This window comes from Nipponia nippon, unplaced genomic scaffold (assembly GCF_047370975.1).
Source record: "Nipponia nippon isolate SJK-2023a ecotype South Korea unplaced genomic scaffold, ASM4737097v1 scaffold_1, whole genome shotgun sequence".
Taxonomy (NCBI): Eukaryota; Metazoa; Chordata; class Aves; order Pelecaniformes; family Threskiornithidae; genus Nipponia; species Nipponia nippon.
The window spans coordinates 119005082-119023302 of record NW_028262290.1 but is presented as its reverse complement, the minus strand read 5'-3'; the positions used below and the strand labels follow the sequence as shown (position 1 = coordinate 119023302).

Genomic DNA, 18221 nt, shown 5'->3' with positions numbered 1-18221 from the left:
CAGGTCGAGGGAGGTTATCCTCCCCCTCTACTCTGCGCTGGTAAGGCCACACCCGGAGTACTGTGTCCAGTTCTGGGCTCCCCGATCAAGACAGACAAGGAACTGGAGAGAGTCCAGTGGAGGGCTATGGAGATGATTAGGGGACTGGAGCATCTCTCTTACGAGGAAAGGCTGAGAGAGCTGGGTCTGTTTAGCCTGGAGAAGAGGAGATTGAGAGGGGATCTTACCAACACTTACAAATATCTGAAGGGTGGGTGTCAGGAAGATGGGGCCAGACTTTTCAGTGGTGCCCAGCAACAGGATAAGGGGCAACGGGCACAGACTGAAACACAGGAAGTTCCATCTGAATATGAGGAAAAACTTCTTTACTTTGAGAGTGACAGAGCACTGGAACAGGCTACCCAGAGAGGTTGTAGAGTCTCCTTCTCTGGAGAGATTCAAAACCTGCCTGGATGTGATCCTGTGCAACCTGCTCTAGGTGAACCTGCTTTAGCAGGTTGGACTAGGTGATCTCCACAGGTCCCTTCCAACCCCAACTATTCCATGATTCTGTAAATCCGTTTCCTTGTTCACTTTTTAACTTGAAACAATTCGAGAACACCACTATTCAGGGCTCCCCTGCCAGCATCAATGATGCTCTTAGTTGAATTTACTACTAGGCCAAAAGGGCTACTACACACTTGCATTTAACTCCAACAAAAATAGTAAAGTGTTAAAAGCTCCCTGCAAAACTTCTGCAGTTATCTCTAGGACAAATAAAGAGGAGTCGGTTTTAATAAATACCAGAACATGCTTCAGTTTATCATATAGGTTCCTAATATTTTCTTTGGAGCAAGGACCTCTTGAGACAACCTATTATAAGCATTTTTTTGTTCAAGTCATTATACAGCAATTACTCTTAAAGGTAAGTCGCATGTATAGGTGGAATTTACACGATTTTAAAATAAATCAATTTGCTATTTTACCTCTTACGTAGTAGCGTACACCAGCCCTGAAACAGCTTCTTCTGGAAACAAGGAGCCAGTCAAAACACTTGCCATTAATAGAACAAGAGTGCATAGTGATAACTAATGAATAACACTAAGGAAAAACCCCCGAAATTTCATTAGGATATTTTTACATATCAAGAGGTAGGAAACATCAAGAAACCAAGTGACCACATTCAAAGAAGCTTGTAAACATTTCTCACACTAATAACAGCTGAACATTAAACCTGAGAGAGAGTAACCTAATATTAGGATCAGTATGTGCATCACAAAAGGACGGGCTATAGGTGATGTCACTGATGAACACACATTAAAACTGCTATAATTTTGAGAAAGCAGGATTCTAAAGAAGATTAATCTGGTCTTATGGTCCTATGTGTATCATTAAATGGACTGACTGCTGAAGTTCTATTCAGTGCTACATCCATCTCATCCATAATTTTATTAAGGTATCTTAATAGTTTCTTGCCCCTCTTGCTTTTAACAAAAAAATACCACTCAAACTTTTTTCTAGGCTTTTAGAAGAGTTAATATCTTGGGCTGTTATACCTTGCACCTGTAAGTGCAACACACATCACATCTACAGATGCCAGAACTAGCAGTAAGGTAGACTGGCTTTCAAATCCATGCCAAGGAAAAGAATGAACACGCACCAAGTCTCCAGTGGAAGCTTCTTAGGTAAGAATGCTTTCCTGCTCAGGCTGGATACCCAACGTGGTAGACACACCATAATCTGGGACTAATCAACAAAGAGGGGCCATTGACAACTAGTTTCAGTTTTAGAGTCTTGTTCTGTACTGGTTATAATTGCCTTTATTTGGACTACAGTAAACTATGAAGTCTAATAAAAACCAGCATTCATCGTGAATAACTTCTCCAGGTATATTCACAGGCTTTTATCCTTTGCCCCTAAAAACTGAAACCTACAACTTTAAAGCAAACAAAAGATCAAAATGGTCAATTTTTGCAAGCTGCAGTATTAGCATACTACAGTCTTCTATTCTTTGAGGAGTTGAGATACTTTGTCTTAAGGTTGGTAAAGTAAACAAGATGTATTTTCTTTTTTAAAATAGCACATTTTACAGTGATTCTGCATTTATGATTCAAATGGGACATAAAGCATCGGTGTCACATGTGAGTACCTAAGCTATGTTAAAGAGCACACTGACTGCATACATGGAACATCTTGATTTATGTGTGCATTTGTGTTAATACTGTTTGTTAAAAATTAAAAAATATAATACAAATTGGCCCTACATAATCCAGAACGTTCTCACAACTTGCTGTGAAAAAGACCTGTTCCTGCTTTCCTGGAAAATGACTGCCAGGTCCCTTTAATCCAACACTTGTAGAGCCAACATTTTCCTGCAAAGAAAGGTTACCTCTAAACTTAACTGCTTAGCAATAGTCAGCCCATTTTCTGTCTGCAATCTGTGTCCTAACTTAAATGGCAACTTGCCATTGGCTGCCTTCCACACACACAAGAAAAGGACATAAAATTTATTGTTCTTTAGAATGGTGGGTTGGTTTTTGTTTTTTTTTTTTTGGAAGGGAAATATTAAATGTAGTTTAGGCTTTAGATGATCAAAGTCTTGATTACCCAAGTAAGTCCATTATTTCTCATCACTGCAAGACTAGAACCCCACTCCAGATAGTTGAACAAAATATATTTAGGTTTATATGGGGGGAGAAGGGAGGGAGAATCTTTGATTTTACTCAAAAACTGCTAGTGGCATTGTAACAATTCTGCTTAGGGCTCTTCCTAGCCTTTTCATCACTAAAAACCCAGTTTCTTTGAATTCCTGGATTCGCTAAGGTGTTTGCTTAGTATTAGAATTACAGCAAAACATACATTACTTATGCTAGCTATTTATATAGGGAAAATAGGACTGAGGAAGGTGTTAATTGCAGTCTGCCAATTGCTAATTTCAATCCACCCAGACTCTTCCACCCAGGACTTGCAGGGTAAGGACTGGGTTGTTCTGACAGTTCCCTTTTGCTATCTTTTCTTGCCTCTCCACCTACTCCCACAACATTTTCCATTAAATGAAGTCATAGGGAAGAAGGACTGGAGATCTGCCAGCTGCTAACAGCCCTACCAGAACAACTGATCCAGTCTGGAAGCTGTTCCCTGCATATACCTGAGGGGCCTTTGCAATGGAGGAACTTAAGGAGAATGCGGCATGAGTTGCTCTGTCCAGTCTTGCCAGTCCTTTTCATGCTGCCAGTCCTTTTCATGCTGCCAGTCCAGGAGCACCTGGGACTTACTGTTGATCACACACTGCATGAGGAACATTGCCTCCAGAAAGCATTAGGCTTACTCACAGCATACACCCCTTCTCAAAAATAAACTCGTGACTGCTTTGCTAAAAAGGCTGTTTCCCAAAGCGTTGGTGCAGGAAAAGCAGCTGGCTAGAAGTGTTCCAGGAGCCTTCAGTAGAACTCCTTATCCTTTTATTCATCAACAGGAACATCCATAAGCACTCCTTCACGTCAAAACTGTTCTCCCTTATTTTAAATCCAAATTAAATACTAAGTGAAGGTATCCTTACAGCAAGATAAAAAGTACTAAGGCTGATTGAGAGCATTTACCATATTCATCTTAACCTTCAATCCCATTGAAAGACAGTTATGCAAATCATGCCTGTAAAATTAAATACATTAAGCCTTAAAAGCAGAATATTCAAGTGACTTAACATATGAGTGGTCTATCAAACAATATGCAATGCTCACATCTGAACAAACTACAGCTTAATTCTGACACTGTGTTCTGTTATAGTTGCCAACATAGCCAACAGAGCAAAATGGTTGCTGATGCGGCTGCTGTTAGACTACCATATTCAGCACTGAGCTTTACCACATAAAAGGATACATCCGTGCATCACAGGCGTAGCAAACCTATGGATCTGAAACACACACAATACATGTTAAAAATATTAACCACTAGCAGCCAAAAAAAGATAAGTGAATGACTCTTGTCTAGGAGGTTTTTTGATAGTTTTGTATAGTTTATATCATTTCTTTGTTTAGGGTGCAGTAATTCTTTCTGAGAAAAAAAGTTCAAAGGAAATAAAAACATATGTAACCCCATTAGCAGCAGGGAAAAAGTAAAAGTCTAATCCTAATTAAGTAACCTTGACAAAAAAAAAAAAAAAACAAACAAGCTGCTTTGTCCTCCTGTACATGGAATTTACTCTTCTACAAACATGCCAGATAAAGTAGTACACACTGAAAACCTTTTGATATGGTATTTGCTGTACCTCCACAGTAGGATGTAATCAGAGATAGCAGTAAACAACACAGGGCTTCAGTAAGGAATACTTCTACATGATTAATACTTGAAATGCTTGTTCCAGGGTTTTTCCCACCCTGCCACTCCTGAATAACTTGGTCTTTCAAAAAAAATTTAAAACAAAATTTTTCCAATACTAGAAGTCAGAAATACCACATCTCATTACCTAAAACTGTTACTATAGCAAGACACCTGTAGTCAATATTAGGTCACGCTTCCCCTCACATATCAGTTATCTCCCTTTTCAACTTCTGTGTTTTGCCTCCTACATCTGTTTTCACCAACCAGCCATACTTGGCTTTCTTTGCTGTTCCCACTACAGCTTCTCTCTCATTTCCCAAGCTTTGTTTGCTTAGCACTACCCAAACCATATACCCAGTCATACGCCTCCGGAATATGCACAACAGCCCTTTGCTAATTCATATCTTCACATTCCAGAAGCACTGCACAATCCAGCCTTTTGGAACAGTGCTGTCTAATGCAAGAGCACATCTCTGCAGGTTACCGAGACAGAAATAGAAGCAGTGCGTCATTCACTTCAATAAATGAGCAGTACTGCTAGGGAGAAAAGGTTGCTGTAGTGCAGACAATTCAAGAAGTTCAACACACATCTGAAGTCTCTAGTAGGAAGGAGCTTAGTTCAGCAAATACAAGTGCATGACCATGAGCGGACTGATCTAAGTGAATTCAAAGGTTACACTGTGCCAGTCTTCATTTGAAGTAAACTGAAAGAATCTAAACTGTCAGTCTTACTCTTTAATTATCAGCTTTATGACCTATTCACCAGACAAATGAAGTTTAAGCTGCAGTCATGGAGAAAGATGCTAGCCAGTCTTCGAAAAAAAGAGATGAGCTGAACCTTGCCTATACCTAAAGATAAATAAGTAGCTAAACTTCAAAAAAGCTTGAGAAGCACATGCTGTGCAGTGTAACTTCCCCTTTGGTGTGTATGAGTGCAGTCTCAACGCAGTATCTTCAAATGCAGACATTTCCAAAGAGTCAGCTTTACTATATGTACTACTGAGGACATTGACATAAAGTTGGAAGTCTGAAAGCAGAAGACTGTCGCTGTGCTAAACTAGAAGATGAACAGCCACATTATACTAGATTCTGGCTGTCTGAAGCCAGAGACAGAATTACAGGAAACTCTTGTATACTAACAGTAAAAGTATATTGTCCTCTAATATAATCATTACAAAGTGTTTACCTCTGGTTGAGCAGCAAACTCTCTAAGAAGATGTCCGTTCCATACAAACCGTGGATCTGCCTGCAGCAAGAAAAAAGCAAACATGCTTTTAGAGACTCTCAGTTCTGTTTAATTCAACATAAAGGGAATATCATAGTATTCATGCATTACACAAGTTTAGGTGAACAGATGTACATGGAGATGGAACGCCCTTCTTTCATCAGTACCATTCATAACCTCAACTAGAAATCTAAATAAAATGAAAATAGTTAAAAGAACAGTTCTCTCCAATCTTTAAGGGTGACACTTCAGGCATGCTGAACCACTAACAACTGAGCTGCAGTATCAGAAGAACATTCCAGTCTTTGCCCTAAGTAAACAGGGCTTGAAGAGATTACCCAAGATTTTAAGAACAGTAGCAAGGTAACACTCCTAAAATGGGCAGAAGGTAAAATTGCAATGAATCCTGTATGCAATAATCAACAATTCTGAAAAATGAATGTTAAACAATACTTGTAGCTTAAAAGACAAAAGTATTTGTATTCTGCTGCATAAATGATCCTCTTCAACTTTGTGCATTTCCTACTCCTAATTCACCTCGAAAGTGTCTTGAGTAGGTTGCTGAGCACATTCCAGAAAGCTACCAGATTAGTCACAAAAGTGACATTTGCTGCAGAATGCAGTGCAGGCTCCAGGGAAGTGGCATAAATCTCAACTTTAAGATGAGGCAGGCAGGCAATACATCACTGAGAACGAGGGTTAACTCAAGTTCAGTGTTGGAACAGCCCTTTGTTTAACAGAAAACAAATACAACTATATGCCAGAAACTGATCAAATCCTACTTGTAGTATCTTGAACTAGTGCAAGAACATGACAGGATGCTTTGGTGCCCCTATATTGGGGCTGTTTCCTTCTATCAGTACTGTTTAAAAGAAAAAAAACAACACCAAAACCAACAAACAAATATCAAACCAAAACACCCACACACCGGCCAGGCTTCTCTTGTAGAGCTAAACTAGAGATGCCCTAAATTGCCACCATCCTTTCATTAAGCCATTATACTGCAACCACATGAGTGTGAAATTATATTAAAATTGTTTTAACCATCTAACATCTGAATTTACTTGAACCTGAACCTTTTTACTGTACTTTGCTTTTCAAACAACCTTCTGAAGTGCCACAATTTTAAAGCAAACCAATCCTTTCATGTCGGTAATGGCTCTCCCTGGCAAGAGCATTGCCAAAGCGGCATTTGGTAATGCAAAATAGTGCCCAACTATAAACTGATTTTTAAATTGATTTTTTTTTTAATCTTGGAAAAAGTGTACTCCTTCCCCAGCTACGACAGTTTCAGTAACTAAGAGACAACATCTCATGACTCCACTGTCACCTCTTCAGCAAAGGAAGAAAAAGTGCTATTGACTCCAAAGGTTTCAGTATTTCAGTGCCTAGGCAGTTTAGACCTTGTTTACACTGCAGTATAGTAAGTTACCAGACTAAGGATTCTGGAACTCTGTAAGCACAAGGGAATTTTAAGCTCAAATTGCATTTGGTTGTGCGATTCTGTTGTCTTTAAGACAAAAGCAGCATATTAAATCACGTTTCAAACATAAGGAATAGGCATAGTTTAGACAGAATGCAACATCCTAGTGCCAAGAGCCATAAACCCCACAGTTCTGTTCCACGTTATCCAGGAAAAGAATTTGAAGTCAAGTGCCATTTATTCCATGTTGGGTTCTGCCCCCCCCGATTCCAGGTCAGAGGAATGACCTCCTTTCTCTCATTTTTCTGCTTAGTTCCTTCTTGTTGCAATTTGAAGTGTTCAATATTGAAGTCAGAGGCAAACATTCATTTATTTTTGATTTTTTTAAATCCATTTAAAGCAGACTTCAGTAAGTACTTCTAACTGCCTGATCTAGTGACACCACATCTGAACAGATTTCTAGAACTTCATGTTGCTAACAAGCTACAAGACTTAAGGAAGGGTGGACTAGTATGTTCAGCTGCAACCCCTAACAGTTTCAATAAAACACCACAATGCTGAACAAATTTGCGTACTGAAGCATTACAGACCAGCAATTTCCACCCTTATTCTAAGCACCCTATGAAGCAAACTCAAACTAACTTGACTCAATGTACTTCGCATACTTGCTTTGTTGTGTCTTTTTCCTCTCACTGTCAGCTTCTCATTCCAGAGAACTGCCCCAATCCAACTCAATTGACAAGATCAGAGATAGTCCAGTTGCACAGTTTAGCAACATAGTGCTATTTTTTGCTAGTTCCATCACAAGGATTTGCATCTAAGCAACATGTAAATCTGTTTCGCTAGTTTAAATTAATGATTGAAATAGTAAAGTCATTTTTAGTTTAACAGAGGACCATAAATGCTTTAACAGTATCTACTAGCATTTAGCATACTAATTCATTGTAAAAAAAAAAGGTTTCATCTCAAGTGTAATGGGACCACTGATTTCAGCAACATCATCCTAAGCTTTATATAAAGTTTCCTTCCTTTTGTGATAGTTTGTTTTGACATCATTTAAACACCAGCTGCATAAACCAAACTTAAGCCATGCAGAACTGATTAACAATGTCTGAGACACAGACACTAAGCAAAATGAAATCCTTACCCTCTCTAGGAGGCTCATCTCCTGGAACTCTGGGCTCGTGTTGGCTAACCGTTGCAGAGTGTGCGTTAGGTCATACGTTGTTGAGAAGTAAAATCCATCCACGCTCAAGACATGACTAAGCATTGATAAAAATACTTTATTGTCCTGCAACTGTTGAGAGGAGGAAAAAAAAGGACAGAAGAGCTCTTATTTACTACTATCGAAATATCTTATTCTTAAGCTACCACTACTTTTTGAAGTGAAATGAACTTTGCTAGTGCTCTAGCAACACATGACATCATCCAGAGATAACCATACGAGAAGGAAACCATGAGATTGCAATTTTGCTACAAGTTCACTGATAACTTACAGCTAGCACACTGCAACCAAATTCTGCAAAAACAGTATTCCTGTGAGGTAACTAGCTACCGATATTAAACTAATCAAGCAAAAAGGAAGCCATTAGTTTCCCTGAAAACCATTCAGTCAAAAAAATGAGACAAGATGGCAATGCAAAATAAGGTATATAACTTATTGTCAGGATTACCCCAATAACTAATCTGTGTTCTGGTTCAAGTTTTGATTAACATCATTCCTTTCCTGAAAGAGCATCAGATTCCCTTTCAGCTCCACTGGATAGGCACCCTTATCTACTCTTTATCAATCCACAACGTATCTGTTTTAAACAATTGTCATCCTTTCCCTCCCTCTCTCTCTCCAAAAAGAAAAAAAGCAAGAGAAAAGAAAAATAAATTCTTCCCTGCTGGGTAATTATGTAATTGAACAATTCCATAAATTAAGCAAGACAGATAATTAGATGACCGCAAGGCAGCTTATTGTAGGGGCTATCAGAATACTAAAGCTGTGAGAATGACGTAACAGGAAGAGCGTTGTGATTTTGTGGACTGGCTCAGGGAACCTGCTTTGTAATAGGCTGCATTTGTGCAATCTATTACAAAGCAGCACTAAAACACTGCTGCAGTATGCCAGGCAAGCAAAGCCTTCATGAAGGTCCTCAGAGAAGAAAAGATGATACAGGATTTAGGAACAAGAACAGAGATGCAGCAAGACAGTCCATCTCATCCTTCCATACCAGACCATCTTAAAAGGAGAAAAATGCACAATATGCAGATCAAACTCTGGAGGTGATATTCTAAGTTGCACAATGTGAGTTTGTTATCTTGAATGACATAACTTTATATACATCTATACCCAAATACTACATCAACTATAGTAGCCTGAACAAATCAAGAGAAAAAAGTATAGTTCAAAGAGCTTCTTAAAAAAAAATTTTCATAGTTTCATCAAATTAGGTCCTGTGGTAATGGACATTAACATAAGATAACACTCCCCTAATCAATCCACCTACCTGAATATCAGTTAAGTGCAGCATGGTCTTTTTGTAGGAGAGGATATCAAAGTCTGTTGCTTTCCAGATTGCATGACTGAAAATCTCACCTACTTTTTTCTTTTTTGTTATTACAATAAGATACGTGCCTGTAAATCAGAAAGATCCAAGTTTAAAAAATAGATGCAAATATTAAGAAAAGCAGCCTATAACCATCCCAGAAAACTGAAACCAATAGGAAACAGTGAGGTTTCTTCAAGTTACACTTAGGACTTTATGTTCTTAACAGTAAGGGGCTGGAACAGAAAAAAACCACTTGCTAAGCTACCCACTTCTCTATACCCACAGATCTTGAGCTACTCATTAAGTTTAAGGAATTTAAAAAAAAAAAAAAGACAAAATAAAAAAGTGTCAGCTACTCTTACTTCAGACCAGAGACAGTCTGAAAGTCTTTAGGCTTGCAGATGCAGGAAGAGGCCAATGGTCTTGAATGTGGTTTGGAAAGAATAGAGCAAGTCAGAAATACACGAAAGGAAGCATGCTTCAGAATCCAAAAAGCCTATTCATCTTATCCTGAAAAAAAATATTTATCCTAATAGGTTCAAAATGGAGCAGACAGAAGGTGATTTCTTTTAATAATTTAAGACAGGAAGTTTGCTGTTTTCCTGGTTGCATAAGTAACAAAGCAAAAAAACCATAATTGTGACAGTTCACTCAAAGCAATTAATTTACACCACTTGTTGGTAAATGCAACATAGCCTTATTTCCAAGCCTATCATATTTCAGTGCCATCTTGTTTTTGAAGAAAAAAAGGTTACTTTATTAAATTGGATATTGATGGATAAAAAGGTGTCATAATCTGCATCTTATAACCATTAAATGCTTACTTACAACTTCAATAGAGCAAAACAATGAGGAGATCATGCAGAAGTACAGAACCACAAATCTAGTACATTTTTGTATTAAAGCATTTCACAGAAGTATAAATGCCAAAGCAGAAACAGTTCACAGATTTCAGAGCTTCAGATATTACTTCAGCAATTTCCCCGCCCCCCTACCCCCAACACTGTACTAGGAGAAGAATATTTATGCTTGTTAAAGATGCTGCATTGCTAGATATGGAAGCAGTTTTACAGTTAACAGATACTAACAATCAGTGCAAAGCTTTGGGGGGTGGAAAGAAAAAAACCAGGCTATTAAAAGAACTTAGATACTTCTGTATTTTATATAATATTCAGTCAGATGAGTGAAAGTCATTACCAAGACTGTATGTTGTGAAAATTCCCCTTTGGGGCAGTTCAGTTTTAAAACAGTCAGGGCTTGTCAAGTACCTAAGACAGATGTCCATTCCACGGTTCTTACTCTGCAACATCCACAATTCTTTAGAATATGAGCATGTAAAGTTCAGTAGTTTAAGATCCTGTCAGAAGTTACTGCATTTAACACAATGATACTTCGCTTCAGTTGAGAATACTGCAATGAGCGAACTTAAATCCTTTCTACATATGGAGACTTTCATTCAGTACGCATGCTCCTTACTACATCATTTTTCAGACTACATTAGTCTCAGACTCTATTAGAGTCTACCCACAAAAGATCTTTTGAATAGCACCACTTACTTTCCTGGAAGCTTATACTTTATGCATCAGGTTTACTTGTGGCAGTGACTGTTTACATCTGAACACCACTGAGACACTTAGAAAAAGCAGACAGCTTATTCTTACCTTATCTTACAACTCCCTAAAATTTAGAACCATTCCACTCTGTCCTTTTTCTTTTAATGTTAATTTTCTTTGTATTTGTAGGATAGTTGGAACACAATCATTACATGAACAGCTACATCTATACTCTAGCACCCTGTCACTCTCAGTTATTTGTGTACCAAGATTATTGATTTGAAGTCAAACTTCTTGACCCAATATTTGACTGTTGCCTCAAATCCTGCAGCTAAGATTAAAACAGTTATGAAGAGTAAGTAGATGAAGTTCTTTGATGCATTTGAAATCCATTCCTTAAAACTCAACAAGCTGTCAGTTAACCCTACCTTTAGAGCAGCTACAGGTTTAAGAGGTACATGAACATTCATTATAAACTGTATCTGGGTACCTCCATCCTCCAGCAGCCACAAGGAAAGCCCATCATACCGATGAAAGTGTAACCTCCGATACTTGCAAATACTGGTTTTGTCTTTAAAGCTTCTTTAGCAATATATTTTGCCTATGTATTTTTAAAGAGCACAGTTCCCTTTTCCTTACCTGCCACCAATCGAATTGTTCCCAAAATACCATATATAGGCCTTGTAACAGCTGAAGGGGGAACATCTTTCTTAACTGAAAAGCAAAAGAGAAAACATCAGAATTTCAGACTGCTTCTTTCGTTACTATATCAGAAAGCTATTAAACTGGGTTTGTCAAAGCTTCTTGGTCAAGTCTCAAGTTTTGTTAGAGTCTTAAGTGTAAGAAGCAATACATCGGAATTTCAAAGCCTGATGCGGGGTGGAGGGGAGGATGTGGAAGTATTCTAATGCGATTTCTCATGTTGTTTAATCAAAAGTCATTCAATTTAATAAATTCAAGCTCATTTACATGATAGTATAAGCAAGTAGACTCCTCAATAATGTATTGTCCTGCCACCTTCCAGAAACTTCTTGTTTTGAAGCCATCAAGACATCAAGGACAAACAAACCATAAATGCTTGTGCCTCCCACTTCTGACTGCTTCTTCTAAGCCTCAGCCTACATCCGTTTCAGAAGACCTAGTTTACTTCTTCGTCTATCTCTGCAAAACTACTAACAACAGCACAGACGTGGCAAGGGATACAGTATTCCCAACAACATACCAAGAGATCCAAAAGGTATCCAAATATCAGTTACAAGTTCTAGTGTGTTAAACTTTCATCTATCCACATTTCTACAATAGCAGGAGTGATATTAGAGAAGTTAAAAAAAAAAAAAACAAAACAAACTCCAAAACACCCACACCAAAGTTAGGCATTTTCCCAGAGCTTGGAGAACAGAGAAAGACAGCACTTGATTTTTCCATTGCTTTAAACACCTTGCAGGTTCATCTGATAAAACACCATTAATGAGAACAGATGAAGACTAATAAAAGACTTGGGACAGCTGTCTTTACAGTTTTGAAGGGATAACTCTGAAGAAGAAATTGAAATATTGTGCTACAACACCAAAATTATTAGTGGGATGGGCACACTGCTCTTATATGAGGTATACAGGAGACTTAAAAGGAAGAGAACGACTGCTTTTATATTAGTATTACTGTAGCATTTCTGTCTGTTTCGAGATTAGTAATACTGAGGTACAAACTCCTGAAGTATCAAAAGGGAAGTCACCCATTGCCTTCATTTCATGTTGTCATTTAATGCAAGTTCTTTCATTGTTTTTATGCATTAGTTTCACATTCTTAAAAAAAAAATTAAATTTTGAAGACCCCAGCATCAGTATGCTTAAGACCACTTGCATTGGCATTTGAATTGATTTGCAACAGAACGAAATTTACAGTGAGAGGTCTTTTTATGTTCTTGCTTCTAGAGGCTTTATGAAAATCCAGGTTTCAGTATTAAATAAAAGACAGCACTGAGACAATTCAGCAAAAGCTGCAGAAGCCCAGTGTTCAACCCTTCCTGTATTTAATCTTGGACTTGTAGCACCAATCCCAACTAGCTTGGATGAGTCAGTTTTTATCGTTGTGATACACAGTCTTACCAAAAACAGGCAAGCACTATCACCCTTGTTACCCACAGCATCAATCCCACAGCAAGAAGGCATTTCAAACAAAGTTCTTTGCAGGACAGAATACAAGGCACTATTTTAAAACAGTAACTAAAGATAAAAACAAGTCTCCCGATATCAATTTAAGGTTCTGAAGATCTTCTAGGAGTGCCTAGAGCAAAATACTAGACAAGAGAGGCCTATATTGAGAAATACTGGTGAGGAGAATACCTGTAAGAGTGACTTCCGTGGAGACTCTATCAATAGCAAGCACATCATCCGCTCCATCATCACAGGCTTCCACATAGAATTTCTCTGGTGTTATATGCCTTTAACAGAATGGATAGGAAAAAGTAATTTGTTTAGCAACACTTACTTTGGGTTTGTTTGTTTATGTTTAAGCTCTTCACCAGGTGAAGATAGATCAATCTTAAACCTTATTTCAGCTGCAAAACCAAAATTCTCACTGGATTACTTCCCAACAGCCACTGATGTTGACGGTCCATCAAAAGCAAATCAAACTAATCAGTTACGGCAAAATACATGGCTTGTTTAAGAATCTTAATTCTTATTTGATCCTGAAAATTAAAGACATGAAAGTGAATTTGCGTACATAGTGGTCCACTATATAATTCATGTAAGTGTGAAGTCTTAGACTTAGAAGTCTGATAAGCCAAAACCAAACTTCAAAACAAAAATTTTTTAATGAAACACTTTCCAATATGTCAGAAACTAAAGCAGCACATCCCTGATGCAAGTCTAATAAACACAAAAATAATGTCCAAAGTGAGAAAAACACCTGTTTCACATTAGAGCATTCCAAGTAGTGTAAGAATCCACTAGAAACAACACAAAAAAAAAAAACAACCAACAAAAAAACCAGAAGAGTTAATGTCATACACTAGTTTACTGAAGCAAGTGTCTCAACATTACCATTCCCCAGATTTGTCAGCCAGGTGTCTATGTGACACACATGGTGTAACCTGTATCCTCACTGTCAGACACATTAGACAAATCACACGCTGACATACTGTTCAGACTTCATGCCTATCCTTCCTTTAGATAAACTGTATGCAGTACAACATTAGCCATAAAATTAAATAGTTTTCAGAAACATTCCTTAAAAATGCACCTGTTGAGATACTTGCAAGAAGCCAGCCACGTTATACTGTGCAACAATACAAGAGTTATGCAGAAAGGACTTTTTGCTGTACATAGGAAACACTAAACAATCAACCCACCCCTAACACTCTTGAACTAGTGGTCTTAACTCTTCTAACAATTTTTCTTAGTTTAAGGCTTGACAAGACTAGGGGTCAGAGTTTTAAACATCTTGTTCTGGAAACTTATTCTACAGGATAGATATTTTTAGGCTCCTTCTCCCTAAGTAGATCTTGCAGTTCTTCACATCTTTTGTATTTTTTTTTTAATCCTTCAGAAAGCTGAATTAGAATCCTAATCTAGATCAGAAGAGCTCTTTGAAAGAGGTCTAGAAGACCTCTTTTAACATGTCTAACATCCCACCTTCCACCCACTAAAAGCAGGCCCAACCTCAAAGTTTATCCAACTTCAAAGTTGTTGAAACCCTGTTTCTTAGGGTGTTTTGACTCTCCCCAAGGATGGTGGTTCTACAACCTCTCCGGGCAATTTAGAATAAAGACAGAGTAGACCAAATGCTTAACTGAACTAAAAAAAAAAAAATGTAACACAACAAACTGTAAAGCAATCGATAGTTAACTGTTCATCAGGTAATTTAGCTTCTTTAAAGGAAAATTAGTCTATGGGTCCTATAACAGGAAACGCATCAACACTATTGTAATTGTAAATCAGCCTTCTTAATCTTTCATGTACACGTATGAAATGCTTTATCTTTGAAACTAAAAGCATCAAAGAAATACAAACATGCAGTTTGTTGAACACTGAAGCTTTAAAACCCCTACTTTGCTTTCATTGCTTCTGTTTTTGATGAAGTGCACATGTGCACCCCTGGCTCTTTAAGTGGGTTTCATAGCAATAACGGGAGCCGTTTTTACAGTGAAGAGCAAACAAGCTTACACAGATAGAATGGGCAAGACAAGCTTAAGGACTTTTATAAGCCCTCAATTTGTTAAAGAATTTAAAAAGAAATCAGGATATACTATTTAAGGTGCAGTCAGAAACCTATTGCTAGTTGGCAGGAGACAGTAGTAGACATTTTTTTTCCACAGGAGAAAGCTGCAGCTACTTAACTTCTGTTGGTTTAGTTGAACAGTCAGCTTTGTCTGGGAGGCCAGTTGACACACAAGACTCCAGCTAAAAAAACTAGGGAAAAGACACTGCAAAGTTTAATATTGGACCTGTTATGCCTTTAACACAGATGCTTATGCACTCTTACTCATCTTAAGCAAAAGCAGTTGAAAAAGATCTTTTAACATAGCAGGTTGTAAAATAGTGTCCAAACAGAGTAGTGAGAACAATAGTTTCAGTTTTTGAATACTCAGTATAAAGAACACAACATAGACAAGACACCTACACCGACCATGCAGAGCACAACTGAGCATTTCCATCCATGATCAGTATTTTTAAAAGCTGCTCTTTTCATTATGAAGTGCAACGTGGACATGACTATTATAGTCTCAGCACCGAGATTCACTTGCATATTAGTTAAAGCCTGTTTTCAAACAACTGAGAAAAAGCTTACAGGTATAGAGTATTTGTCAGATAAACAATTTTTCTATTTACTACACTCAAGAATAATAACTTCTCCCTGAAGAGCATGAAGTCTTTCACCCTCATCATCCACGAGGTAAGAAAAATGACAGAATTAAGGCTGCCAGTGCAAATTATGCCTGGCCTCTCAATACGTATCATATGCCCTGCTTTGCTAGACCAGACCCCAGCATTTCTCTCTCTCTCAAATCCTAGCCCATATTTTGTCTCCTGTCACTACCATTGCCCTTTTAACAGTTTATCACCTTTATCTCCTCTTACACAATGCCTGTACATTTCTATCTTTGCTTAAACTATGTTTTACCCTTGATACACACAGAAAAGAAAACTTTGCAATCAAAATCTTCCTTCCTATGGTCCTATCCAAGACCAGATTTGGTGAGAAAAGTGTCATGGAGAACACAAGACAAGTGATCCCTGTTTTCACTTCAATGGACCAAACCGGCTCTAGGCTTCAACAGCTTGCAGTACACTGGAACAGTCTTTGCATTGACTGTTTTGGAGCTTTGGGTGTTTTTGTTTTGGAGGTCTTTTGGGGGCACAGGGGCAGGAGGAAATCAGGTTGCCAAGTTGAGAGAACTTAAACAAATACTTCCCTGTTGGGATCACCGTTAAAAACTGCCTAAAATCCAACCGCACAACAACACAAACTGAAGAGTCCAATGCCTTGAAAAATGTTAAATCCTTGCTTCAGAAGAAGTGGAGAATTAGTGCTCTTCGAAGTTTTTAACAGAAAGATGTTTCACTTAGTCCTTGCTTCATTTGTGTAAAGAGTTGAAAGTTTTCTAAAATATAGTTGAAGAAGAGGCCAAGACTCAAAGAGGTTTTAGCCCAAATGCTGATTTACAAGCTTACCAATTACCAGAATTAGGCTAGTAGGCTCATTCTCATTTAGGTGATCTTTTCAGTCGTAAGATTGCTATAACTAAGATGATTGCCTCCCACTTCTCTTTCAGGAAGGAAGCTGATGAACATTGCATGCAAGAATGGTGTTTTTCCACAGAGTCTACTCAGTACCAAGTCTGTATGTCTATCACAAGCTTGGAAAGATAACACACGTGTTTATTTTACTGATTGAGAAGATGATATTAAAATGCTGAAAGAAGGATCATTCACAATGATCAGGAATCTGCAGACAGATTAATTCTGTTCCTTTAATGAAATAAGGAACACATGAAAGTCCAAGTGCTAGTACTATAACAAAAAAAAAAAACAACAAAGAAATCAGTATTTTCTAGAAGCCCATGATCTCTGTAGTTACTTTTGAAACTAGTTTTCATACACCAGGCTATATGCTGCTTTTGTGTAACCTTCGTATTTGACACTGGAGCCTGCCTTCTCCTTGGCTACGCTGTCACTCCTGTCTGTAACTATCCAAAACATCACGAACTCTTCACAGCAATATCTTGCTTCCATTACAGCACATAAAACCTCCACAAAATCCGAGTTCCTCTCATTTACTTTTTTTTTTTTTTCAACCTGACCACCATTATCATGGACTATTTCTCAGTGTTGCTAAAGAACAAAGGGAGTGATAAATGGAAATAGTTGACATCGATAGCATAACTCATGGTACTCAAGAAAAGCAAAAGTATTGAAGCACTGCAACCATCAAATTCAAGTATTACTGAAGGTGACTGGGATCTCATTTTGAAAACCTTCTCCAACTGAAACTGTGTGGATTGCTGCCAAGAGATAAAGCAACTCATTCAATAGATTTGATCCCTACAATTCAAAGAAAGTATCTGCAAGTGATTTAAAGACAGATGACCTAGAAGGAAAACACAGGACAGTTACACATCAGGCCTTAGTTTGAGTTGGGTTGTGGTTTTTGTTTGGGGGTGGGGGTTTTGTTTTGTTTTTAAAAATAAAAGGCACTTTTTCATTCTTTCAGCTCGTGTTGCTGAAGAAGCAGTCAAAAGGAGAACCTATTTAAAAAGGGTGCACAGAGGCTACAATTAGAAAATGCTTTCAACTATCTTGGCTTTAAGAAGCAAAAAGAAAAGTCAGCAAAACTCTCACTAAAAATTAAGCCTTTTGATTTTCTAGTTTCTTTAGTTCAGGCACTACCACTCTTGTGAAATCATTCTGGCCGTTGACGTAAGTGAGTACACCTAGCAGTGCAGTAAAACAAGAGAAAACTACATGGCTCTACTGAAGTTAGTCCCCACACTCTTCAAAACCAGGCTAAGTACTGCATTGCAGCATAAGTTTTCAGATGCAAGAGGCATTTTTAATGCCCAGACAAGGGACTGTTCCACACGGGCCTGAGAAGAGGAAAAAAGGACAACAGCACCTACAACCAGTTAGAATATGAATGAGAGTTAACTCAGTATTGCGCATTTCTGTAGTTATTTCAGCAGC

At 38.0% G+C, this 18221-nt stretch overlaps 1 protein-coding gene across 2 annotated transcripts in view; it reads right to left on the bottom strand.

The window, feature by feature from the left end:
• SACM1L (SAC1 like phosphatidylinositide phosphatase) overlaps positions 1–18221 on the bottom strand; it is a 34406-nt gene that overhangs the window by 11750 nt on the left and 4435 nt on the right. For both annotated transcript variants that reach the window (XM_087769263.1, XM_087769272.1), the window contains exons 2-8: positions 13380–13477; positions 11677–11751; positions 9443–9570; positions 8095–8244; positions 5486–5545; positions 3859–3892; positions 966–1067 (exon numbers count right to left, since the gene is read on the bottom strand). In XM_087769263.1, coding sequence (XP_087625389.1) covers positions 966–1067; positions 3859–3892; positions 5486–5545; positions 8095–8244; positions 9443–9570; positions 11677–11751; positions 13380–13477 — 647 coding nt within the window. The remainder of the gene's footprint in view (positions 1–965; positions 1068–3858; positions 3893–5485; positions 5546–8094; positions 8245–9442; positions 9571–11676; positions 11752–13379; positions 13478–18221) is intronic.